At 42.4% G+C, this 26,313-nt stretch overlaps 1 protein-coding gene across 1 annotated transcript; it reads left to right on the top strand.

Moving 5' to 3' along the window:
• The first annotated feature begins 671 nt into the window (after positions 1-671).
• On the top strand, positions 672-25,831 carry Slamf6 (SLAM family member 6). The gene is made up of 7 exons (XM_059281063.1): positions 672-992; positions 16,565-16,930; positions 20,559-20,822; positions 21,481-21,547; positions 22,846-23,098; positions 24,540-24,611; positions 25,485-25,831. The coding sequence occupies exons 1-7, from the start codon at positions 908-910 to the stop codon at positions 25,524-25,526; spliced, it is 1,149 nt and encodes a 382-aa protein (XP_059137046.1). The 5' UTR covers positions 672-907; the 3' UTR covers positions 25,527-25,831.
• Positions 25,832-26,313: the final 482 nt, after the last annotated feature.

Below are 26,313 nucleotides of genomic sequence, written 5' to 3'. Positions count from 1 at the left end.
CAACCAAACATGGTATATCAAGTTGCAATAAGAGTAGACGCCTCCCCCATATTAAGACTGGACGAGGCAACGCAGGAAGAGAAAGGGGGTCCCAAAAGCTGGCAAAAGAGTCAGAAACAGCCCCCACTCCCACTATTAGAAATCCCACAAAAACACAAAGCTACACAACCATAACATACATGCAGATGGCCTAGGTCAGTCCCATGCAGGCTCCCTGATTGCCACTTCAGTCTCGGTGAGCCCCTATGAGCCCAGGTAAGTTGACTCTGTGGATTTTCTTGAGGTCTTCTTGACCCCTCTGGCTTCTACAATCCTTTCTTCCCATCTTCCCCGGGATTCCCTGAGTTCAGCCTAATGTTTGGCTGTGGGTCTCTGCATTGTTTCCATCAGTTCCTGGGTGAAGCCTCTCTGACGATTACGCTAGGTGCCTGTCTATAGCAGAATATCATTAGGAATCATTTCATTGTCTTTTTTTTTTTTTCCGGGTGTGTTTGGTTCTATCCTAGGTCTCTGGGCTATCCAGCCTCTAGTTCTTTACTCTCCAGGCCCTGTCAGGGGTGGACTCGTTTTTGTGGTATGGGTCTCAAGCAGGTCCAGCCATTAGTTGGCCACTCCCACAATTTCTGCGCCGCCGTTTCTTCAGCACAGCCGACAGGCAGGACAAACTGTAGGTCGAAGGTTTTGTGGCCAGGTTGGGGTCCCAATCCCTCCTCGGGAAGTCTTATCTGGTTACAGGAGATGGCCAGTTCAGTTTCTGTATCCACCATTACTAGGAGTCTTAACTTATCCGAGGCATTTCTATAAGCAATGTGTGAAGGTAAAGATCAATAACCAGAGGTTTGCCAGCGTAGAGGAAGAGCTCTCATCACTAGAGAAAAGGGAAGTCTCAGAGACAAGCTGGTGAAGAATGGTTGTCTCAAGGGCTCCGGCGCCTGACTCCGCCCGTCAGATGATGATCTGGCTGTTCCCGCTTATCTTCTGCCTTGGCTCAGGTAAATGTCTGTGGACACTGATATTATCGCTGAATGAGTCCCTTCTTTGGGACAACTTGCTCAGTCTAAGTCATCTAGATCGGGCTGACTGCCTGGTTCTCTGTTCAGAGATCGAGGAAGTTCAAGGTGGTTGATAGCAAACCGCTTCCCTCAGACTGCTGCGGTCCTGCTTTAGGGCAAACATTTCAGCTGCGGCTGACTGTTTCTGTGGCACAGAACATGAGTCTTTGTAAGTCGGGGACTGTTGGTGACCAGCATGTCGTGGTACAAAAATAAGTTTAAGGGGGGAAAAAAGTCTTCTACATTTTAACTGCTGTGATACTGTGTAACTTGGGTGGGGGGCGGAATTCATTAACTTTTCTGAGCTTCAATTTTCCTTCAAATACTGACACTCCAGCACTGCAGTTAGGAAGGGACTGGCTGAGCCTGCTTCTTTTCCCTGCTATGTGAGAGAGCAGGGAGGCTCACATCATGTCTGCAAGTCACAGGGTGTCTATCTGGGCTGAAGTATAGTGTTCTAGGAGCTCAAACAAAAGGCTGCTAACTCAGACCTAGCCTGGAGGGAGTTCACTGAGAAAAAAAATAGCTAGCACTTGTTTTGCTCCAGAAACGGGCTAGATATTAAACACGCATTATGTTTAGAAGTCTTATGGCATGTATGTGAATTTATTCTAGTAATAGCTTCTTCATGTTGACACAAGAAACTGAGACTACGATAATTTAAATAACTTGCCAAAATTTCATTAGCCAGCAATAGGCTGAAAAACAAACAAACAACAAACAAAAAAGTGACTCAACCTGTCAGGAACATGAGAAAAATCAAGACATACTGCAGACATAGAACTAACTAGATTAGTTGACAACAGAAATAAGAGGAAAGGAAGATTCATTCAGTCATTTGATAACCATTTAACCATTCATTAGACGCCTGCTGGACAGCTGGCACTGTAGTCGTTTCGGGAGCTACATCAGGACCTAAGTCAGCAAAATTCCTGTTCTTACCGAATTAACATCTTGGCAGGGAAGATAAGCTCTAAACAAGTAAAATGTGCACTGGCTAGCAACAAATAATTTTGAAGAAATAAGAGAGAGAGAGAGAGAGAGAGAGAGAGAGAGAGAGAGAGAGAGAGAGAGAGAGAGAGAGGGAGGGAGGGAGGGAGGGAGAGAGAGAGAATGGAGAGAGAAGTCACATTGCAGACAGGACAGTCAGAGACGGGGACAGAGGTAGGAAGGGGGAACCGAGGAGTAGCCACTAGGAGGAAGGTCAGCTCCTCTTCGGATCTGTTTGTTTTATGGTTTCAGTGCAATAGCCAAGAGGAGGTTCTTGAAAGCAGCTGGAAACTGAGGCCCAAGGCTAAGGCTGTGAGAACAGAGACTAAGTCAGACTGAGGAGAACAGAGGAGCCAGGACAGAACCTCGGGAAACACATACAAGATACAGAAAAGGATGAGAATTATTTCACTCTCATCCTGGGACCGACCCGCGACTTGGGTTTTTAACCTCATGTTTATCTCTGTAAAACTGGAAATTTCTGAGAGTTCTCTCATTAAAATCCCTCCTCCACATCTCTGTGGATTCTTCTTCTAACAAGCCTGTGAAATATGAGGGCTCAGTCCCCATCTGTGCATGAGGAAAGAAGGTACAGAGCCTAAGTAACAGCTCACTGCCACGCAGCTGTGGGGGAGGGTGTAAAGTGAAGAACATGGTTGACTGCACTTTGCAGGTGGTCAGAAACCGCTCAGTGGAGCAGAGCTGTGGTTGCTGGGGTGGAAAGTGGAGAGTCTGGTTGCAAGGTAAAACTAGGCAGCACACCAAAAACAAGGGAACTGCTCTGGCCTGGGTGGTGAGGAAGAACTTTCTGGAACAGGTGGAAATGATGTGAGAAGTTTAGTAGGGAAGGAATCAAATAAAGACACATGGGAGGGGGAGGGAAACGTAGCAGGAAAGTTTAGAGTGAGTGAGGAAAGACAAGACCACTGTGGCAAGTATGTAGGACAAAGATGCTCTCCGAGAAGCTGGAGAGAATAACTCTCTCACTACAAGCTTTCAGGTAGGCGAGACATATCCTGATTCCATTTAAGAAACTTAGGTCAAAGATGAACCATGTTGGAAATCTAATCTTGTTTCCTTTTGTGTGCATAAATGAGCATCTACTTATTCTTGTGTGTTTATACATGTGTAAGGGCAAGAGAAGGACATCCATTGAGTGTCTTCAACAACTGCTCCTCTCTCTACCTTTATTTTTTGAGATGGGGCTCTCAATGAACCTGAAGCTTGCTCACTTGGCTAGGCTGCCTGACCAGTAAGCCCCAGGGCTCCTCCCCGTTTCCCCAGTGCTGAGAACACAGCACTGGCTTTACATTACATTCCCTGGGCTTTGTCCTTGGGTCCTGGGGATCTGAACTCAGATGGTCCTGCGTACATGGCAAGCACTTTGCTGATTTACCCCTCACCCCAGTCCCCTTTGTTCCCTTGAACTCATTTCCTTGGGGGCAACACTAACCTACCTCGTGACATGACAGCTGTCCTCTTTAGTGCATGGCAGCTGTGATTAATCAGCACAAGACATGCACAAAATTAGGCCTAACAACATCCTGTCAAGGAGATGGAGGAGACCAATCAGGTTCACCCCTCCCTTGGGACTTATAAATGGTTAATGGTTGGTTGGGGAGGGAGAGACATTTCCCTTGGTGGTGTGGCCACTTGTAAGGTGTCCCGGCCTCTGTACATAACCCTTTACCCATGTTCCTGTAAGCAACCCTAAGAAACTCATTGGCTCATCAGAAGGGGGAAAAAAAGGAAAAAAAAAAAAGAAGAAGATGGATTAGTTAAGGAGATTAACAGGAGTGGGAAGGGGTCAGAGAGGTACTGTGGGTAAATATGATCAAAATATATACATGTATGAAAATGCAATGAAACCTATTGCTACATATAATTAATAGATCCTAACAAAAACATTTTTTTTTGAAACTAGTCTAACATCCAAGTGTGATGGTCCATGCTTTTAACCACAGTTTAGAATACTGAGGCAACCTGGGCTACACAGCAAACCAAAATAGAAAAACTTTACTAAAAGCAAAACAATGGTTGTAAATGAAATCAAGCAACTTGATGGATCTCAGCGACTTCTCTATTTATTCTTTCTACATAGGAATTTGTCAAACTTTAATGTGTATATACCTTGAGATTTTTATTAGGATGGAGACTCTGAGAGGAAGCTATGACTCGGGCATTTCTAACAAACTCCCAGGTGTTATAGTGTTGCCTGCCCATGGAACACACCTTGAGTAGCAAGGTTCTGAAATGTAGTCACACTGGAACTCGTGCCAGAGGAAAATAGGAACTAATCCTTTGGGTGAGTTTGAAGGAAGCAGATGCAGGTACTCTGGGACCCAGGGAAGAGCAGTGGCTGGATGTATAAGTAAAGGAAAAACATGGGGCTGGCTCTGAAATCTTCCTGCCTCCTACTCTCTCCCTTCCTTCTTTCCTTCTTCCATTTGTTTGGCAGCTAAGGATCCAACCTAGAGCCTTGAGCAGGTTATCATTCTGCCACTGAACTACACCTGCAGCCCTGGTTCTGAAATTCTTTGAGTCAAAAGCGTATATGGTTCTAGTGCTAATAGATTATTTTGTTGTCTATGATGGCCCTCCCCCTGAGTACCGTTATCTTTTTTTTAACAACCATCTGCATGTTCAAGTGATTATTTTACCTCATCAAAGCCAGAGTGCTGTTTCCCATCTTGTTATTATGCTCAAATACACATGACTTTCCATTGCTCAGACTCTGTATTCCCCCCACGTGAGATCTCTAGCCTTCCGTGCCTCACACCTCTCTGCTTTGGGTCCCTCACTCTAGATCTAGCTCAGGTTGTTTCCTTTACTCATGCTAAGGCCTTTTTTTAATTTTCAAGATGAAATTCACATAGCACGTGTTCTACAATCATCACTTCTACTGTTTTAAAATGCCCATCGCTCAAAAAGAAAATTCCAGGCTGAGGATGTAGCTCAGTGGTAGAGTTTATACTTCAATTCTTTTGGATCGTACCTAACAGAAAGAGAGAAAGCTGTTCCTTGCCTCCCATTTTCCCATTTCTTCCCGTCCTCATCTCCTAGCCAACCACAATATGCTTCCTGCATCCATTGGGCAACTAAATGAAAGCATACAATGGCTGACCTATTGTGTCTCATCTAACCGAATGTTAAGGATCTGCTGCTAAGACATTGTGTCCTAACATCCTTTGATACATATTTTTTTAATTTTGATATAATAGAATTTACTTATTTTTTCTTTTGTTGCTTGTGTTTTCAGTATCCTATCTAAGAATCCATTGTCAAATTCAAGATCATTAATATGGTTGTTTGTAGTTCCAATCCAGAGCTTTATGAGTGCTAAGCAAGTACACCACCACTGGCTGTACCCCCAGCCCAGCTCTTACATTTTCTTCTATGAGTTTTATAGATTTAACTCTTACAGATACTTGACATAGTTTGACTTTTGTTTTGTTGTTTTGTTTTGTTGAGATTTTGTTGGGATTCACTTGTAGTCTTGGCTGGCCTGAAACTCACTATGTAGATCAGGCTGGCCTGGAACTTATTGAGATCTCCCTGCCTCTGCCTCCAAATGTTGAGATCAATGGCATGTGCCACCACGACTGGCTATAGTTTAAGCTGGTGTGAGAGATGGAAACTTCGCTTCATTCTTTTGTATCTAGATATCCATTTGTCCCAGCATCTTTTCCTATTTATTTATTTATTTATTTATTTATTTATTTATTTATTTATTTATTTATTTTGGCATAAGGATAGCAACTAATTCTTTAATTTTTTTCACAATGGGAAATATTTAACTGCCTGAGGTTGTTTTATAACTGAAATTTTTGGTTTGGTAAAAGGACTTGAACAATTACTTTGTACCACTTTTTTCAGCTTAAAAACTAAAAATAGTGGTGCACGCCTTTAATCCCAGCACTCAGGAGCCAGAGCTAGACAGATCTCTGTGAGTTCGAGGCCAGCCTGGGCTACCAAGTGAGTTCCAGGAAAGGCACAAAGCTACACAGAGAAACCCTGTCTCAAAAAACCAAAAAAAAAAAAAATTGATGCTAGGATCTTGCATATAAGAGAGAACATGTGGCATTTGTGTTCCTAGGTCTTGATTATTTCATTCAGGAAAATTTTAGTTCCACCCATTTTCCTTAAATTTCATTTTTCTTTAACTGAACAAAAATTCTATCTTGTATATGTATGACATTTTAATAATTCATTCATCTATTAATGGTCATCTAGGGTGAATCTATTTTCTAGCTATTGTGAACAGAGCATCAGTGAGCATAGTTATGTAGGTTCACTGTGGTAGGATGTGGAATCCTTTGGGTATATACCCAGGAGTGGTATTGCTAGATCATATGGCAGTTCTATTTCTAGTATTTTGAGGAACTCCACAGTACACATTTCCGTTCCTACTAACAGAGGACGAGGCTTTCTCTTTCCCCACATCTTCACCATCATTTATAATAATTTGTATTCTTCATGTTGGCCATTCTCAATGGCCTGAAATGGAATCTCAAAATAGTTTTGATTTTCATTGCCTTCATGGGAGAGGATATTGAATACTTTTTAAAATGTTTATTAGTATTCTGTGTTTCTCCTTTTGAAAATTCTCTGTTCATTTCCCTAGCCCGTTTTTTGATTAGGTTGTTTGTTTTTTAATGTTCATTTTTTTTCAGTTCTTTGCATATTTTAGATATTAATCCTCTACTAGGATATACAGCTGGTAGAGATATTCTTCCATTATGAAAGTTGCTTTGACATTTGCTTAATAGACTCATTTGTTATATGGAAACTTTTATTTTCTTTGAAAGTTCCATACATCTATTCAGTGTACATTGGTCAATCCATTCACCACTTCCTCTCTCCCACTCCCCTTTAGCACCCCCACCCCACTTTACCTCCCTCTCAGCTTCATGTTATCCTTTCTTCTTCTTTTATTTAGGCTGCCATTAATGGCCCTCTGAGTCCAATTAGTGCTGCCCATATACATATGAGTGTGTAGCCATCCACTGAGGCATGAACAACCTACTATCAGCCACAATCCCAAAGGAGAATGAATCTCTCTCCCTCAGCAGCCATTAACTGCCCCTTAGACCCTCTGCTATGTGTGAAATTTTGACTGGCTTCTCTTATGCAGGTAGCCACAGGTGCTGTGAGTCGTTACATACAACATCCCCTTCGTGTCTAGAAGTCAGTATTTCACAGCTCTTCCATTCTTTTCTCTCCCTCTCCTTTGAAGTCCCTGAGCCTTGAATAGTGAGAAGTTGATATTAATGACCCATTCACAATTGAGCACCCAGAGTTATTTATACCCAGTACTTCGGCCAGTTATGAGTCTTTGCATTAACTACCTGTTGCAACAAGAAGCTTCCCTGACCAAAGTTGAGAACAGCACAAATCTGTGGGTATAAACACAAACGTTTAGAACTCAGTTTGACCAAATGAACATTTAGCAAAATGCTAGCAAACAATAGTAAGTTCCCTCTTCCTTGCCTAGGGCCTATGATTTCCCCTGTCAAAGTCTTCTAACCATGTTAACATACCAGGTACAAAATCTTTCCTGTGAAACAGACCTTATATCTGATCAGAAAATAGTTGGTTACCCCCCATAACCTTTCATGCTATGATTGAACCAGAAGACATATCTTGCCCACATGTCAATGTTGTAGCATACAAGGTTCAGCACTGGGAGAGGCCATTGACAGCTTTTCTCCCCTAGCAGCTTGCACAGTACCTTCTGGCATTAAGTAAGTTCACCAGCAGGAAGAGAGTGTCTTCATAAGGTAGAGGTTGATTTCTCTATGTCCTATATCCAAAATGAGTGGTATCTTCAGCAATAGGGTCTTACCGTGTTGTTATGGTGGGCAACCAAGAGCAATTGCAACAGCCGGTGTGTTTGAGGCTTCTCTAGGGCCTCCCTGACCAATAACTCCTATGGAGTATCTGTGCCTGGAACTGAGCTGCTTTTGTGGGGTGGTGTTGTTTCTGTAGCCCTCCGAGTCCAATTAGTGCTGCCTGCTGGAATATTGACTGGTTTTGTTGGCTTGATCTTGTGCAAGTAACCATAGTTGCAGTGAGTTCAGGAGTGAAACTTTCTGGGTCTAGAAAACAGCATTTCATAGCCTCCCCTCCACAGTCTCAGTCTCTTACATTCTTTCCACATCATCTTCCCTGATGTTTCCTGAGCCTTTCGAAGTTGAAATAGATGTCTTATTTAGGGATGAGCACTCAACCTAGTCTCACCATTTGACTAGGAGTCATGGCATTCATTGTTGCCCATGACAGAAGACGCTTCTCTTCTAAGGTTGGTGCTAATCTATATACCCCTCGCTATGTTGTTTTTTGGATGCTATTGTAAGTGGAATTTGTTTTCTTCATTTCTTTTCTAGATTGTTCTTCATTGCTAGTGTAGACAAATACAAAAAGTAGTTTTTGTTGGGGTTTTGTTTTTGTTTGTTAAGATAATTTCTCTTGTCATAGCCCTGGGAATCCTGGAACTCACTATGAAGACTAGGCTGACCTTGAACTCACAGAAATTCACTTGCCTTTGCCTCCCAAGTGCTGAGATTAAAGGCATGAGCCACCACACTCAGCCAAACTAGTTTTTGTATGTGTGATCTTGTGACCTGCAACTTTGCTGAATTCACTTATTAGCTCTGGTTACTTTTGTGGATTCTTTAGGAAATTCTGTTTATATGGCCACAGCATCTTGAGCGGGAATCATTTTACTTTTTTTAAAAATTGATATGCTTTTTGTTTCTTTTTTTTAACCTATTTTCTCTGGCTGGAATTTCTAGAACAACACTGAATAGAAGTGGTGGAAGTGGGTATCATCTTCTCCCAGTCTTAACTGGAAGACATTCGGTCTTCCTTATTGTCTTAGGATTTCTGCTGTTGTGATGAAGCATCATGACCAAAAAGCAAGTTAGAGAGGAAAGAGCCATATGGCTGTTCATCATTGAAGGAAGTCAGGGCAGAAACTCAAATAGGGCAGGAACCTGGAGGCAGGGTCTGATGCAGAGGTCATGGAGGGGTGCTGCTCACTAGCTTGCTCCTCATGGCTTGCACAGCCTTCTTTCTTATAGAATCCAGGACCACCAGACCAGGTGTGGCACCACCTACAATAGGCTATGCCCTCTCCCATCATTCACTAATTAAGAAAATGCCTACAGGCCTGCCTACAACCCTATCTTAAGGAGGCATTTGTTGTTGTTGTTGTTGTTGTTGTTGTTGTTGTTTTGGTTTGGTTTGGTTTGGTTTGGTTTGGTTTGGTTTTTGTTTGTTTGTTTGTTGGTTTGTTTCTTTTTGAGACAGGGTTTCTCTGAGTAGTTTTGGTGCCTATACTGGATCTCGCTCTGTAGACCAGGTTGGCCTAGAACTCACAGAGATCCGCCTGGCTCTGAGGAGGCATTTTCTTAGTTGATAGTCCCTCCTTTCAGGTGACTTCAGCTTGTGTCAAGTTGTCAAGTCAACTATCCAGCACACATATTAAGTAGAATGCTAGCTGTAGGTTTTCATAAATGCCTTTTATCAGGTTATAGATGTTCCCTTTTTGTCCCTGATTCTCAGTGTTGAGTTTTCTCAAATCTTTTTCTATATCACAGGAGATATCGTGTCTTTTTTTCCTTTATTTTGTTAATATCCATGTGTTGCTCTGTTTTGTTATTATTTTGTTTTGTCTTGGTTTTGTTGTTGTTTTGTTTCTGTTTGTTTTTTTCGAGACAGGGTTTCTCTGTGTAGCCTTGACTGTCCTGGAACTCGCTTTGTAGATCATGGTAGCCTCAAACTCAGAGATCCCAAGTGCTGGGATCAAAGGTGTGTGCCACCACTGCCCAATTTGCATTGATTTGTGTGTGTGTGTGTGTGTGTGTGTGTGTGTGTGTGTTTGACTACTCTGACATTTCTGAGATAAATTTCATTTATTCATGATGTATAACCTCATGATATATATATATATAGTGTTGTTCAGTTTGTTGATATTTTGTTAAGTATTTTCCCACATTCAGTTTATCAGTGGTTCTCAACCTGTAGGTCACAACCAGTGGAAAACACATATTTCCAATGGTCCTAGAAACTCCCAACCATAAATGTATTTTTGTTGTTGTTGTTTTTCAAGACAGTAGCTTTGCGCCTTTCCTGGAACTCACTCTGTAGTCCAGACTGGCCTCGAACTCACAGAGATCTGCCTGCCTCTGCCTCCCGAGTGCTGGGATTAAAGGCGTGCGCCACCACCATCTGGCCCATAAATGTATTTTTGTTGCTACTTCATAACTGTAATTTTGCTACTGAACAGTGTCTCGGTTCCTAAGACCATCGGAAATATGTGTTTTCCAAAGTCACAACCCGCAGGTTGAGAATCGCTGGAGAGTAAGGATTTTTGTTTGTTTGCTTCTTCTCTTTTTCTTTCTCTTTCCTTACTTTTCTTCCCTGGTGTCTTTGGCTTTGTTGTTGAATTATTGACTTGAGATCTTCCTTCTTTGTTAATATAAGCATTTACAGCTACAAATACTCCTCTGTTCCACGCTTTTGCTGCCTCCCTATGTTTTAACACACTGTGCTTTCACGTCCATGTCTCTCAGGATACAATCTAATCCCACTGTGGTTTCCTCTTTAGTCCATTGACTGTTTTTAGACAGTGAAGTCTAACTTACACATTATTTGCAAATTTTCCATTTTTCTTTCTGTTCTTGATTTCTGGTTTAATTCCATAGTAGTCAAAGAAGAGTTTTTCTATTATTTGAGACTTTTAGAATTCTTTGAAACTGACTTTGTGCCTTCACATATAGTCTGTCTTGGGGAATGATCCAAGAATATCTTCCTTCGGGACCTATCCAATAAATTCATCTTACAACTTTGAGATCAAGCTATTTGAAGTGTCTAAATATTGCCCTTCACCTATAAATCTCTTAAAGTCTTAGCCTCATTCTTACTTACCTTGATGGCAGAAGACAGCCACCTCCATTCAAAACTGACACCACACTTGTGCTCCAGAGCTCACTTTGGCTTCCTCCTCAGAAGCAACTCTGTGTTTTAAACATTCCTTTCCACCATATCTTCAAAGCCCTTCTCCACGCACTGCTTCATTTTCTCTAAATTTACCAAGGGCTCTAACTATCCTAATGTCTACCTTTCCTTTGTCCCACCTCCACCTAAAAGGTCTGTTTCTCTTCCTTTCTCTGTCAAATTGCTTGATTAATCAGGCCCCACTTTCTTTCATTCTGAATTCATTGCCTAGGAATAAGACAGCCCACTGTATCCCCTTTGGCTATGAATGTGGGAGCCCATTTTCAGGTCCCTCGTGGCTTTACCCAACAGGTCCACATAGAGAGGATGATTGGAACATGGGCCTGAGTGCAGGTATCTGAGATGGTCTGAACTTGGCTGTGCTGGGGGAAGGTCTTTCGCTCCACCCCTTGGAGTTTCTATAAATACCTTAGGGCAGAGACAGTCAGGGCTCATTGGAATAGGTTCCAGGCCCTCTCAAGGCTATCCTGTATTTTCTATCTGTTTATCTCCACACTCTAAATCCTTCTACCTAATATTTCCTGCTGCTCTCACTCAAGAAAACTCTGGCGAACTGTGGGATTGGTGGGTAAATGCCCCACATATGAACAGACCTAAGTCTTCTAGGTTAGAAACACCAGGATTTCTTGCGACTTTTCATTCCTTTTCAGGGCCATAGTATGCCCACCTATGCCTTATCCTTCCTGAAACACTGTTTTCCATATACTTTTCTACTTCTCCAAAGTACTCTACATTTACTAAAACCTGACAAAGTAAATTCCTGCTATTCAGGTGACCCTTTAAGACTTTCTAAATTCTAATTTCAGTCTGCATAGCTTTCACTGGATACTCTGAAGCAACTTCTGGAGAAATAAAAAGCTAAGCCAGACATTCATGTTCCCAGAAACACATCATCCATTAGGTGGAACATAAAAACTATGAGATGTGAGATGATTTTGCTTGGTTTGATATCACCAGAGAATATCAGCACCCTCTCCATAGTCCCAGTGGTCCTGCAGTGGTTTATAGAGTGCCAAAGGGATGTTTTCTTCCTAGCCTCCCTGCAAAATGCCAAGTAGCCTGCCACAGCCAGAGCCACCATGAAGCACCTTTCCAACTTCTACTCTTCTGTTCTCTACTCCTCCATATTTACTGCCAGCAGAGCACTTGGATGTCCCAGAACAGTTTCCACACCAAAGGTATTGGCCCAGAGTGATTAAAAGCATCTCCAGAAAAAAAAAATTCTGTGTTTCCTCTGGGCCGAACCATATTACCTGGTGGTCATTTTGAACATGCTCCATAACTTCTGATCTTCATGCACTATAAGCAGGTTGGCTCAAATCTGGTTTTGCCATTATTTTGTTTTAGACCTGTGGGGAACTACTCCTGCTATTCCTTCTGTCCATGTACCTCTCTATCTTCAACACAGTTCCCTTCTTCTCCCCCTGGACCAGTGAAAACTTCCACAAATATAATCAAAGGCAAACAGGTATTTCAGCAATCTTTCAAAGATAAGTAACCACTTGCCATGTAGAAATGAAGGGGCAAGCATTTCAGACAGAAGTGACAGCAGTGTAAACACAGCAGAATCATCCAGGAAATTCACAAGTCACTGAGCAACAGGAAAGTCCCTCTTGTTACTCAGAATCTTCCTACATCATATGTTGTGGCTTGTTCCTTCATAACTGTGCCGGGCCCATCATTCACTATTTGTGCTTCCGTAAAGCACATATGTACCTCCATCAATTCATTATTTATTGGCTTGAAACTGTGCTAAGCAGTAAGAGTACATAGGAAACAAGCATAATGCCTGCTCTCATTTATCAAGAAAATGAGGAAATAACATCATAATTGTAATAAAGAAAAATAAAGAGTACTCAACATAGATGGTATAATAGTGGTACTTGGACAATGTAGAGGCAAACCTAATCCCAAGTCAATGCCTACACACCACACCATAGCTACTCATTCACCTGTCAGTCTTCTCTGTCAGATAGCAAACCAGCAAATCGGGACTATCTTGCTCATAGATACAACTATGTATTCCCCAGATCCAGACCAGAAGTAGATATATAAAGGGGAACCAATCTGGATGGCATAATTTCTAAATTTTCACCCATTAAATTAGCATAAAACTAAGTAAATAGTAGAATACAATTGTTCTTTTTGAGTAAACTAATAATCCAGGCATAGTGACACATGCCTGTAATCCTAGGCCTCAGGAGTCTAAGGCAGAGGATTGCCAGTTTGAGGCTAGCCTGGGCTCTATATAAGAGCTTGTCTCAAAACCATAACCACAAAAAACCTAATAATTTTGATCTATAAAATCAAGAGAACTTAAAGGAATATGCTAGGCAATGGGAGGAAGAGTTCCTGGTGAGTCCTATGATTTCTAACAATACAGATTCATCTTGCTTGGTTTTGATTTTAAATAAATAGAATACTACTTGAGGAAGCCTTTTGGACTCCAGACTTTGCTTGTTATAGTTTAGTCATATGATTCTGAGAGGAAAGAGAGGTCAAGATGACAAATAGCCATGTGTCAAAAGGCTGATGGGAAACATGCGGTGCAGAAGGGGATGTGTGATGGCGATCCGGATGTGCCTGGAGACCGTCTGACAATTCAGGACAGAAAGCAGAAGTGCAAAGTCATGTAACTGCTGAGTAAGTGTCAGGATCCTCTGGACCACCCCACAAACACATAGTTACATGACCCAATCCCTGGAAAACAAGAGACCCCCAAGAAAGTGGATGTCACAATCATGTTTATTTGTTGACTGATAGCCAAACATTTCCACAGATCATGTGTCAAACACTGTGCAGAGTGCTAAGTGCTAAGTGTTGAAATACAAGAATACTCACAGGTAGACAAGTAAGCAGAGCACTAGAAAGCAGAGTAACACGTGCTAAAATTTTGGCATTGACTCTAAAGAAGCATCCTCTGTAAGAGCTGTAACCAGCCAGGCGGTGGTGGCACATGCTTTTAATCCCAGCACTTGGGAGGCAGAGACAGGAAGATCTCTGTGAGTTTGAGGCCAGCCTGGTCTACAGAGTGAGTTCCAGGACAGCCAGGGCTGTTACACAGAGAAACCCTGTCTTGAAAAACCAGAAAAAAAAAAAAAAAGAGTTGTAATCATGGGGCTGGAGTGATGACTCAGCAGTTAAGAGCATGGGCTGCTCTCTCAGAGAACTCTGGTTTGATTCTCAGCACCGACACAGCCGCTCACAACTGTCTAACTCCAGTTCCAGGGGGTCCAACTCCCTTTCCTGGCTCTGCTATTTTTTAGATGTATAACCAAGGAAAGTTAGTTAACCTCTCTCTATCTCAGTCTCTTTATCCATAAACAGACATTTTTTAATCTGCCTCAAAGACAGTTATCAACATCTGTAGCTGGAGTTTTCCTGCCTGGCTCACAGTCAGGACAAATCTCTCTCACCCACCAGTCCCACAGCCGCTCAGACCCAACCAAGTAAACACAGAGAGACTTATATTGCTTACAAACTGTATGGCTGTGGCAGGCTTCTTGTTATCTACTTCATCTATCTTAAATTAGCCCATTTCTATTAATCTATACTGTGCCATGTGGCTCATGGCTTGCCAGTACCTTACATCTCCCTTGTCATGGCGGCGGCTGGCAGTGTCTCTCTGCCTCAGCCTTCCACTTCCCAGAATTCTCTTCTCTGCTTGTCCCACCTATACTTCCTGCCTGGCTACTGGCCAATCAGTGTTTTATTTATTAACCAATCAGAGCAACACATTTGACATACAGAACATCCCACAGCACTTCCCCTTTTCTTTTTTTCAAAAAGGAAGGTTTTAACTTTCACATAGTAAAATTACAGATAACAAAACAATTATCAAGCAAGAATTACAGTTATACTGTCTAGTCTATTTATAATATCTAGTCTATTTGTATTTGGCAAAATTAAATAAGATATCCTATCTATCCTATGTTTGTGAGTCTAAGGTTTCATATCTAACTTATCTTTTATCATAACTAAGGAAAATTATATCTAGCTTCAACTACATCAAAGACCTCAGAAGGATATAATACTACCTGAGAAATGGGAGAAGGATGCAAGCAACTTTTGGGAGTCTTGTAAGAGTAGACAGAGACAGCTGGCAGCCTGGACAGTCACCCAAAGTTTCTCTGTAAAGTTGGGGCATCTGTCTTCAGCCCACAGGGCTAGAGTCTCTCAGTCACTTTTCTCTGTGTCCTGTAGAATGTCTGGCAGTTTCCTCTGTGAAGCAAGAACCTGAAGGACCATTTTTCCAAGCAAAGTTCAGTGGTCACCTTCCCATGGGTCCTGTATGTCCAGTCGATCAAGCAGTCCAGGCAAGAAGAGTTTTTTGCCCAAATGGCTATTTTTGCCAAGAAGAAGATAAACTCTATATAGAATGTCTTTGATGCCCATCCTCCTCTCTGAAGTAAATCAGTGCTGCCAGGAGCAGACATGTCTCATTGTCCAGAAAGTCTAAATTTTTTAAAACATTTTAAATGCTGTATTCTGTAGGTCTTTGAAGTATTTGAAGATTACCTACCTAACTGAAATACATCTATGTATACCTAGAAAACTTAACATGACTATAAGTTTGACTATCATAGAAGACTAATTGTTTCATTACAATTTAAATGAGTTGTATAAACATAATACCTTAAACAAGAGTAAAAATACACATACAGTATAACAAAATTAACTTTAAATTTGTATCAATAAACTAAAATCCATAGCAATGTAAAACATTTTAAAACAAGTTGCTCTTTAAAAGTAGGTTCATTAATCTACCCTTTCATCCTATCATTATCTATACTATCCCTCTTTCTTCTTTAGAAAGAGATTGCATTTATAATCAACCTGTTTTAAATAAAATATTGGTTTTTCTCTGTCCCACACCAGAGGGTTCTTCTGATTTGGGACACAAGTATCCCTTAACCTTTTTTTTTTTTTTTTTTTTTTTTAGCAATATGTTTGGGTTTAGAGAAGGAGTGAGCCAATTCCATCTCCAAAGCCAGCTTGGTATATTTGGAAATTTGGGCATAGCTTCTCTCACTACTTCCTGCTGGAGGGGGGCACTGTATCTTATGGGGACACAAAGACAGACATTAGGTAAACTGTAAATGACTGGACCTGACAATACTGCCATCAGCAAAGACTTGTGATTGTTGAAGTTTGTGTCAAGGGGTTAATAAAGTTCCTTATCCCTCTCACAGATTGGTGCCAAAAGAGTTCAAAGGCTGAGGTCACAAAAGTGTGACCAGCCAGGGTAGAAGTAGACCATGAGTCAGGATCATCTAACTAGACCAATTGCCTATTGACCAAGACTGCCAGATATTTTGCTGGAGGTGGAGCTACGGGGGTGTGATGTCCACTACAACACTTCTAACATTTTTTATTCCCTCATCATACCTCTGGCTTTCTTCCAAAGAGCTTAAACAGACTGGCAGAAGTAAGGGAAAGTATACAGGAATGGAAGGGGCTGTCAGGGACAGCTTTATAGCCTTCTTCTTCTGTGTTTACAGGGAATGAAGTTTCACGAAACAGTACAAGAAGAACAGTGATGAATGGTGTTCTAGGGGAGTCTATAACCCTTCCTCTGGAGCTTCCTGCAGGAACGAAGGCCATCGTCTGGCATTACGTAGGAGAAGCATCGAATTACGTAGGAAAAGTATCACATGTCACTATAATCCTTATCATCCAGCTAAATAAGTCTGAAAATCCACACATCATGAAAACTGATCCAGAGTGGGGAAAGAGACTGCACATCACCCAGTCCTATGCTCTACAAGTCAGCAACCTCACAATGGCAGACACAGGATCATACACTGCCCAGATAATCACAGAGGACTCTCCACCGGACTTCATTATTTATATTCTAAGGGTCTTTGGTGAGTCCAAATACAGCATTTAATCACATATAAAGTAAAAACAAGTACAAATCACATATGGCAACCCTATGTGCCGACAAGAATGCACTGTAGCCTAGTGATAAAGAGGATGGCATTTGGCATCACAGTGAGGTCCAGAAGTCAAGCTGGTTTGATAACACTGCCAGTTAAATAGCAGCAGAGCTGAGTTAGAAGCTTGACTCTTGTGGCTCTCTATACCAGTCACTACAATTCCCCCTTTCAACCAGAAATGTAGAGTTAATAGAAGCAAAATACTTGATGATATTCTTAACATGAGCAGTGGGTCTCTATCACATGTTCCTTACAAATGCTCTGCAAGGTATGCACAATCCTATGCCCAAAGCATAGGTTTAATCACAGTCTCGGAGATGGTACGTGGTGGCACTTCCTGTTGTATTTTAAAACTGGCACAAAGAAGTCAAACCACACAACAGGGCCCACGTGGGAGATTTATTTAAGGGAGGGGAGTAAAGGAGCACAGAAGGAGACAAAGACCAGTCCCTGGGGACAAGAGCGAAGAAAGAGAAAGAGACAGGAGGTGTACGAGGCCCGCCTTTTATAAGGAAAGGGAGAATGCGCTCAGGGCGTGCTCTTAGTGGCTGCAGCTGAGGATGTATCCTGTCAGGACCCTAAGAGCAGATCAGTACAGAAGCCTAAATGCTAACATTTCCCACGTGACTGACCTGTCTCTCATTACACAAAGGCCAAGCTGACCCAGCAGAGTTATCTACTTAGGAAGTGCTCTGCACAGGTGAGCCAATTCATAGAAAAACTAATAGAAAAATTAATAGAAAACTTTTTCTATCAAGGTTATTTAATTTCTCAAGATGGCTTATACTGATCATTAATCAAAAAAAAAAAAAAAAAACTGCCTTTCTAACTGGAGTGATGATATACATCTATAAACCCAACATGTGGGAATTTGAGGCAGGAGAACCAGGACTTTGAGGCCAGCCTGGACTACATAGCCAGACTGTCTCAAAAAAATAAACCTACCTTCCTAATATTCAAGAATGAAAGTATCTTCAACATAAAATTATGGAAACAAGATACTTTATTAATCTAAACCATGAAAAATCTAGCTACTAGAGACGTTCAGAAATGCCATGGAAGGCTTTAGGACAATCACTTAGCGGCAGTATTTTACAGGAAACCCAAGCACTAAATTGGCTACCCAGGGGCAGTGTTCTTAGTTAGGGTTTCTATTGTTGTGGAGAGACACCATGACCACAGCAACTCTTATAAAGGAAAACATTTAATTGGGGTGGCTCACTTATAGTTCAGAGGTTTAGTCCATTATCATCATGGTGGGAAGCAAGGCAGCATGTAGGCAGCCATGATACTGGAGAAGGAGCTGAGAGTTCTTACATCGTGACCCACAGGCAATAGGAGTGGTCTGAAATACTGAGCATATCTTGAGCATAGGAGACCTCAAAGTCCACTCACACAGTGACACACTTCCTCCAACAAGGCCACACCTACTCCAACAAAGCCATGGCTCCTATTAGTTCCACTCCCAATGAGCCTATGGAGGCCAATTATATTAGAACTACCACAGGCATTGAGACGGTGCAGTAGGCAAAGGTGCTTGCTACCAAGCCTGATGACCTGAGTCTGACTTCCAGGGTCCAGGTGGAAGGAGAGAACAGATTCCTACAAGTTGTCCTCTGACCTCTTATGCATACCATGGCACTCATGTACACAGACACAGAGAGAGAGAAAGAGAGAGAGAGAAGGAGACACGGAGACAGACAGACACACACACACAAAAAAATAAAAATAAAAATAAAAATAAAAAATAAAATAAAAGTAAATAGTTAAATTAACTGAATATTACCTGGTCATGATGGTGTACACCTTTAATCCCAACACGCCAAGGGCAGAGGCAGGTGGATCTCTGTGAGTTCAAGGCCAGACTAGTCTACATAGTGAGTTCCAGGACAGCTGTTGCTATGTACAGAGAACCTGTCTCAAAAGAACAAACAAAAATTAAATTAATTAAAATTAAATGTTATTACAATTTTAAAAATAAATATGTGGCTTGGATTCCATACTAGACAACTTTACAGACTACTGAGATTCTGTAATTTCTATCTACTGAAGAGTCCACAAGATCTAAAATCCATTTAGAGCCCTTTGGCTTAAGATGTGGAATTCTTTAAAAGGCAGCATTAAAATAAAATGTCTCCACAAATCGGTTACACGTTAACCTTTATATCCCCTGAATATTTGGTGAGTTTGCCTTGTTACATTAGTTAAAGTCACATCACTGAAAGAACATGACACAAAACAAGTAAGTATGACAGGGAGAAAAGAGTGCCTGGAAATTTTCTGAGCAGAGGATTCCACGAAAATGGGTCAGGTATTCTCAGGGCAATGTATTTGTTTCCTGAAGTAGCCAAAACAAAATTTCACAAATTTCATGGCACAATCAGCTCTTGTGACATTCTAGGTATGGACAGAAGGCCATCTGTTCTTTGTGTCGCTGCTTCTGGTTACTATAGATTCCTTCATGTTCCTTGGCCATGGCTCCATCATTCTTGCCTCAGCCTTCTCCACCTCTTCATGTCCCATCTTCTGTTTGTCTCAAATGTTCCTTTGCTTATTTGTTAGACAGACACTTGTCATTGGAAAATCCGGGATGAGCTCCTCAACTAGTTTACATAAACGTTACACAGACCTTTTATTCAAGTAAGATAACACAAGTCTGGAATTGAGATGTGGGTGTCTCTTTGGGGCTGTCCTCACCCTTACAGTTATGAATGCTCGGCCTTGTCCCACTAACTCTTATAACTTAGCCTGTTTCTCTTCAACTACATTTTGCCTTGGGGCTTTTTAACCTTTCTTTCCTTCTGTGTATCTTTAAAGATTTATTTATTTATTATGTATACAGAAGAGGGTGCCAGATCTTATTACAGATGGTTGTGAGCCACCATGTGGTTGCTGGGAATTGAACTCAGGACCTCTGGAAGAGCAGCCAGTGCTCTTAACCTCTGAGCCATCTCTTCAGCCCTTCTGTGTATTTTTACTTTCATATCTGGCTGGCTGGTGGCTGCCTGGCTTCTGGCCCCGGGTGTGCCCCTCTCTTTCTCCCTTGTTCTCTCCTCCTCCTCCTTATTCTCTCTGCCCACCAGTCCCACCTATCCCTCTCCTGTCTAGCTATTGGCTGTTCAACTTTTTATTAGACCAATCAGGAGCCTTAGGCAGGCAAGGTGAAACAAATGCAACACATCTTTACATAATTAAACAAATGCAGCACAAACAAACGTTAAGACATCTTTGAATCATTAACAAAGGCAGCAGAAACAAATGTAACACACCTTCACATAGTTAAAGTAATATTCCACAGCTTAAACAAATGTAACACATCTTTGCCTAGTTAAAATAATATTCCACAACAGCCCTGTGTCCTTTCTTTTTTTAACGTGCTTTGGTGTTTTGCCTGCATGTATGTCTGTATGAGAGTGTTGGATCCTAGAGTTGTGAGCTGCCATGTCAGTGCTAGGAACTGAACCAGGATCCTCTGGAAGGGCAGTCAGTGCTCTTAACCGCTGAACCATCTGTCCAGCCCAAGTCATGTGTCCTTAACTAAGGTCTTTTTACACAGAACGGCTGAGTAACTTAGAAGTTACCAACCATACTCGCGTGTTTGAGAATGGGACCTGTGAAATCCACCTGACCTGTATTGTGGAGAATCCAAATCATACTGTCTCAGTTGGATGGCAGGCGTCAGGAAGCACCTCTTTAAGGGAACCAAATCTCACTGTCTCCTGGGACCCGAAGAATTCCAATGACCAGAGTTATACCTGCCAAGCCGAGAACGCTGTCAGCAATCTGTCCATCTCTGTCTCTGCCCAGAGTCTTTGCACAGGTAACGCCTACCTTGGGTCTTTCTGAGAGCGTCAAGCAGTGGTGTAGTATTATAGCATGGATTTGCAGCCTGTGTGAGTGCTTGGACAGTGGCAAGGGGAGGAGCCGAACTCCTGCGGAGGGGGACAGACAAGCTCTAAAACTCTGTGCCTCTCATTAGTCTCCCTCCTTCCCTCCCCAAATCCTCTTCCAAGAGCAAGGCCTCAGGAGCCAGGATGGGTTTCTCCCTCCCCCAGCCAGGCCCTACCTGTCCTGCTTCCCCAAGGATCCCCAGAAAGCCTGACAGGACCCCAAGATGGGAGTATAAATGACCATACCCAGCCCCTGTAGGCAGCCCAGAAGACACTCAAGAGAGACCCTAAAACAAGCTCAAAGGAGCCCTCATTTTATGTATCCTAAGAAGTTTCACTTCTCTTTTTCTTCTTCTTCTTCTTTTTTTTCTTCTTCTTCTCCTCCTCCTCCTCCTCCTCCTCCTCCTCCTCCTCCTCCTTCTCCTTCTTTTTCTTTTTAGGTGATTTAACTAAGGAAAAGCTACACCAGGATAAAATATTGCTTATAATTGGATTGCTGCTGGCTATAGTCTTGATGTGCATATGCATATGTATTTGGAAGAAAAGAACAGGTAAGTTTTCCTTCTGCATTCTTCTATCTCCTCTAAGACTGCAAGTGTTTAGAGTCTGGGGCCCCTGGTTGTCGAGGGTCAAGGGAAGGTGGACACAACCTCTGGCAAGTTAATGCATTGGGATGACCCCTGGGGTGTGGCCATACATCTGTTAATATTTCAAGGGAGGTATTTTACTGAGAAAAACAGGACACAGCCTTAGGATGCACTTGCTCACCTGCCCTTCATTTGGGACCTGTCACCTGCATCCTCTGGAAAGACACCTGTTGGGGAAGTGGAGGGGGGGCAGGAGACTTCCCTCTTGGAAGTCATGCATTTCAACTTCCTGCTTTTATTTTTCAGGTTTTCTTTCTTTGACTAGCCAACATCCAGGTGAGCATCCATGCTCTTAACTACAAAACTTAAAGCAGACAGGAAGAGATAAATGAAAGAGGAGAGAGAGGGGCTGGCCAGAGAGCTGAACAGTGAGAGAGGAGAGAAATCAGAACATCACTGTTCAGCTGGACTCTATGGTGTCAGAGAGCCTGGTTGGTCACCATGAGACCTATAGAGTTTCTCCCAAGCATGTGAGGGACAACATGGTTTTCTGCAAAGTCAAGATCACTTCCTTTCTGATGGAGAAAATAAGTGCCAGTGAAAGGATCCATGGACAATCCCCTGATACCCAGCTGGTTTGGGACAGAAATAAGGCTTGAGCATGAAACACTGAAAATCAGGCTCTGTGACTACACCATTGATGTTCAATCAAGGTTTAGACCCCAGTGGATAGACACCATTGAAAAATAAGGTGTGATAAAGAGATGGGAATGCAGGTTCATGTTCTAAGTCTCATCCCATGGATGATAGTTTCAAGATACCATTGTTGAAGAGAGGGCACAAGGTCGGGCACTCGCATTCCAGTTCCTGTCTCACTGCTTCCTGGGTGACTTTGTACAGGTCTACTGAGCTCTCTTGTGAGTCAGGAGATGCCAGCCCACCATCCAGGGAGCAGCATGTAATGGCATACAGGTAAAGCCACAAAACACGTGGCAACGTATAGATTAACAGAAATGGGCTGAGTTTAAGTGTAAGAGCTAGTCAGTGGTAGGCCTGAGCTAATAGCCGAGCAGTTTCAATTAATATAAGCCTCTGTGTATTTACTTGGGTCTGAGCGGCTATGGACCAGGTGGGACACAGGAAAAGTTCAGCTATACTCTTGAACCTGCAATTCTTCATCTCTAAAACAGTCAAATCTGTCACAACTGCCTGTGAAAACAGTGTCTCCAGAGATCCCGTGGGGTGTGGCATTTAGTCCTTCATGTGTTGACCATGAGGGAGTCGCTGAGATGCTAAGTCATAAGAACACTGTCAACTCACCCAAGAAATGAGGTTAGAAATAGACCATATGAAAGTTCTTGTTCAGCCTACATCTCCAAAGATTGGGAGGTAGAACGGAAGTCCTTAGGGAAGAGCAAGCTAGAAACAACTGCTTTGGGGATAAAAAAAAGTGCTCTGGAGACAAGAAAGACCCAAGATCCTGCAGGAAGCAGCCCCACAGTCCTACCACTGACAGCCATCTGTACCTTTCTGTGTTGACCATAGATTCCTCCCAGAACACAGATACTCCAGGCTCTCCAGGGAACACGGTGTATGCACAAGTCACTCATCCAGTACAGGTAAGACCTTTCCACTCTGTCCTCCATCATTACTGTTATGATTACTCACAAACTTGTCATTATAATTATCAACATTCATGACTGGAGAAGGCAACCGCAGGACTGACCATCCCAGTTTCTGCGATGATCACCTCTAAGGGAATGTTTACTCTGACTTGCTTCCCAGTGTTCTCTTGACTGCTTAGTGTTCCACTAAGGGGAAGGGACAACCAGCTTGAAAGTACAAATTAAATATCCTCCCTTTCCCTCACGGCATGTAGCATGACACTCAATGAACACTTGAATAGACAGAGGAGATTGAACCCTAGTAGGAGCTGTCATCCAGGTAGAAGAGTACTAGGAGAGCCTAAAGTGGCCTCTCAAGAGAAGAGGGGGGCAAGAATCACAACCCCTCCACAATAAAGAAAACTAAAGCAAGAGATCTTCAACATAATAGAATGGCCTTGGTCAAGTGCCAGGAAATCCTCTGTCCCCACTACCTATGAATGAGACAATTGTAGGGACATTTTTCTGAATAACTAGACAGACTAGGGAGCCAGTTCTCAAGTTTTCTGACAAATAAGCCAAAAAAACTTGGCATTCTCAAAATAACGGAAGCAACAGCCCAGCTAGAAGTCTTGGATTCCCCTAAGCAAACACTCCTGGCCAAACTCACAGGCTTTATAGAGTAGGCTCCTAAAAGAAAGGACAATAAGGGGCATTCATACCACTTACTCGATTGTTGTTCCCAACTCCTGCTGGGAGCAAGCTCTCCAACAAGCCCAAAACATTAATGTCTAGTCCATTTGTCAGCTTCTTTTCAAAAAAAAAAAAAAGAAAAGAAAAAGCATTGGAGAGTTTGTGGGGTCTTAATTATTCTCTAATTTAAAGTATCAAAATACGTCAACATGTCATCTAGGGCCTGGGATTTCTGTTTTTCTACTGCTTAGTGTATCTCTAGAGAGCCATTCTTAAAACCAGGAGTTTCTATACATCTGGTTCCCAACCACGACCACAACGTGGTGACTGGGCCATTCGAGTAACAGGGATAAATGGAGGCAGCAAAGAGGGCGGCTCCAGTTACAGCTAGTAAAGACTGAGACAAAAGATAGGATGCCATAAGTGTCCGACATGTAAGTTCATAAAGATGGGAGGAGCAAACATAGATTCAGATGCAAGGCGAGAATGTTTTCATCCCTTCACACGAGGCCACCTTTCTGCTGCTCTCTGGTCAGGACCTTTGGATTGCTGGGATGTTGCTCTCCTCTTTAGGTTACTTGTCTGCTTCTCGGGAAATGTTGCTAACACCTCACAGGCTTGACCTGGTAGAGCTTAGTCCCCACCTCCTCTTGGCATGCCACTTCTTTCGTCACAGTGCCTTTCCCCAAAGACGTGTCTGCGTGGACCTCCTTGTCTCTGTGAGAGCCAAATGCATGTGACTCTTTTTCGTTGTGGTTTACAGGAAATGGAAATCCCAAAATCCGTGAAAAATGATTCCATGACAATTTACTCTATAGTTAATCATTCCAGACAGGTAAATCCGTAACTGCTTTATCTTCTTTTATTTTGTATGTGTGAATATGTGTGTAATGTGTGTCTGTGGTTTGCATTCATCTGTGTGAGGATCGGAACAACCCCAGCCAGTCCCCTCCTCTACCATTCTCTTATCTCACCCCTATTAAACAGTGCCTCTCACTGAACCTGAAGGTAAACCTGTGGCCAGAAAGCCCAAACAGTCTTTCTGCCTCTGACCCCCAAAGTGCTGGCATTACAAGCACATGCACAGCTTTTTACATGGGCACTGGGGATTTGAACTCCAATCCTCAGCAACCTTGCTCAGCAACCACTCTTATCCACTCAGCCATCTTGCCAGGCCCTATGTTCTTATATTTTGATTCTTCTCTCAAACCTATGATTTTGCAACTGAAAGTAAAAGATCCATTTTATAGATATCCAAATACCACTTGAAAAAAGAAAGAAAGTCTTGGGACATTACCAAAATATGAAAAATGATCTTGGGACTGTTGAGATGACTCAGTGGGTAAGACAGTTTTCACCAAGCCTGATGACCTGAGTTCAATCAATCCCCAGGGCCCACATTGTAGGAGAAAACCATCTCCCACAAGTTGTTCTCTGTAGCAGAAACATAAACACATACACACACACACACACACACACACACACACACACACACACACACAAACATACACAAATACATAACTCCTTTTGTTATCTTGTATTAGGATCACCTATTATAATTAACCTACTTGTTTTTTAATGTAATCCTGACTCATCCATTAATAACCCTACTATCTGACCAGCAGGGCTCTCATGTCCTCTCTGTAGCTGTAGAGGGTAGGCTATGGTCTGCCTATTAATCTATTTCTTTCTCTTCTCATAAAACAAGCCCATTTCTCCCAGGATGGATACTCTTAAGGACATCAAGTAAGTTGGGGAAGACTTGAAAGGAATTCAGGCCGAGCAAGCACATCTGCTGACTCCTTGGAAGAGATCAGAGAAGCATGGTTCCCTACTGGCAATGGAATCTGGATATCCAGAGTTAGCACGTCAGACGATGCTTGGGGAATAGCAAGAGCTCCAGTATGGAACCCCCAAACTGCTTTCCAATCCACTCCAGGACAAATCCTGCTTTGGATAACACACCTACATATTGCTTTCTCTTTGATAACCAAACAGAGTTTTGACTGACAGATTATAATTCCGCAGGTAATCATTTCTCTCCTTATAGAAGGCAAGCAGGATGTGACTGGTTGGAGAGGGAGCACGATGTTTTGGTTAAGTGTGGAGCATCTGGCGTTGGATGGGCCCACACTCCTATCCTACAAATCATTTACTAGACAGGCCTCCTGGGATGTTTTCTATGTTCTTGGTGCTTTAATCTCATAGCCAAAAATAAGAGGAGGAAAGCAGTACGTTGAGTCTGTTGCTCAAGCCAGGAATCTAAGTCATCCTTGATTGCAACCTCTCTCTATCACCAAGCCCTGCAGACTCTACCTCCAAAATACATTAAACGTATCTCTTTCCAACTTGTAGACCATCATCCTATATCTAACCCGCCCCATCTGGAACCTAAATACTCCAACAACCTCTAAACATCTCTTCTAATTTTGCTTTTGTCTCCCTGCAACCCATGGTCCGAAATACAACCGGCACAATGTCCCCAACATAGACCAGCTCTTTCTCCTCCCTGCTCATAACCCTGCTGACTCCTCATT

This window comes from Peromyscus eremicus, chromosome 15 (genome assembly GCF_949786415.1).
Source record: "Peromyscus eremicus chromosome 15, PerEre_H2_v1, whole genome shotgun sequence".
NCBI classification, from domain to species: domain Eukaryota; kingdom Metazoa; phylum Chordata; class Mammalia; order Rodentia; family Cricetidae; genus Peromyscus; species Peromyscus eremicus.
Note: the sequence above shows the minus strand (reverse complement) of the source record. Positions and strands in the feature narration are given on the sequence as shown.

Bases quoted from the DNA above. Each gene is read 5' to 3' on its own strand.
- Slamf6 (XM_059281063.1), top strand. From the start codon at position 908: ATGGTTGTCTCAAGGGCTCCGGCGCCTGACTCCGCCCGTCAGATGATG. The intron at 16,931-20,558 runs GTGAGTCCAAAT...CTTTTTACACAG, and splicing joins TTATATTCTAAGGGTCTTTG to AACGGCTGAGTAACTTAGAA. The intron at 21,548-22,845 runs GCAAGTTAATGC...GTTCTTGTTCAG, and splicing joins GAAGGTGGACACAACCTCTG to CCTACATCTCCAAAGATTGG.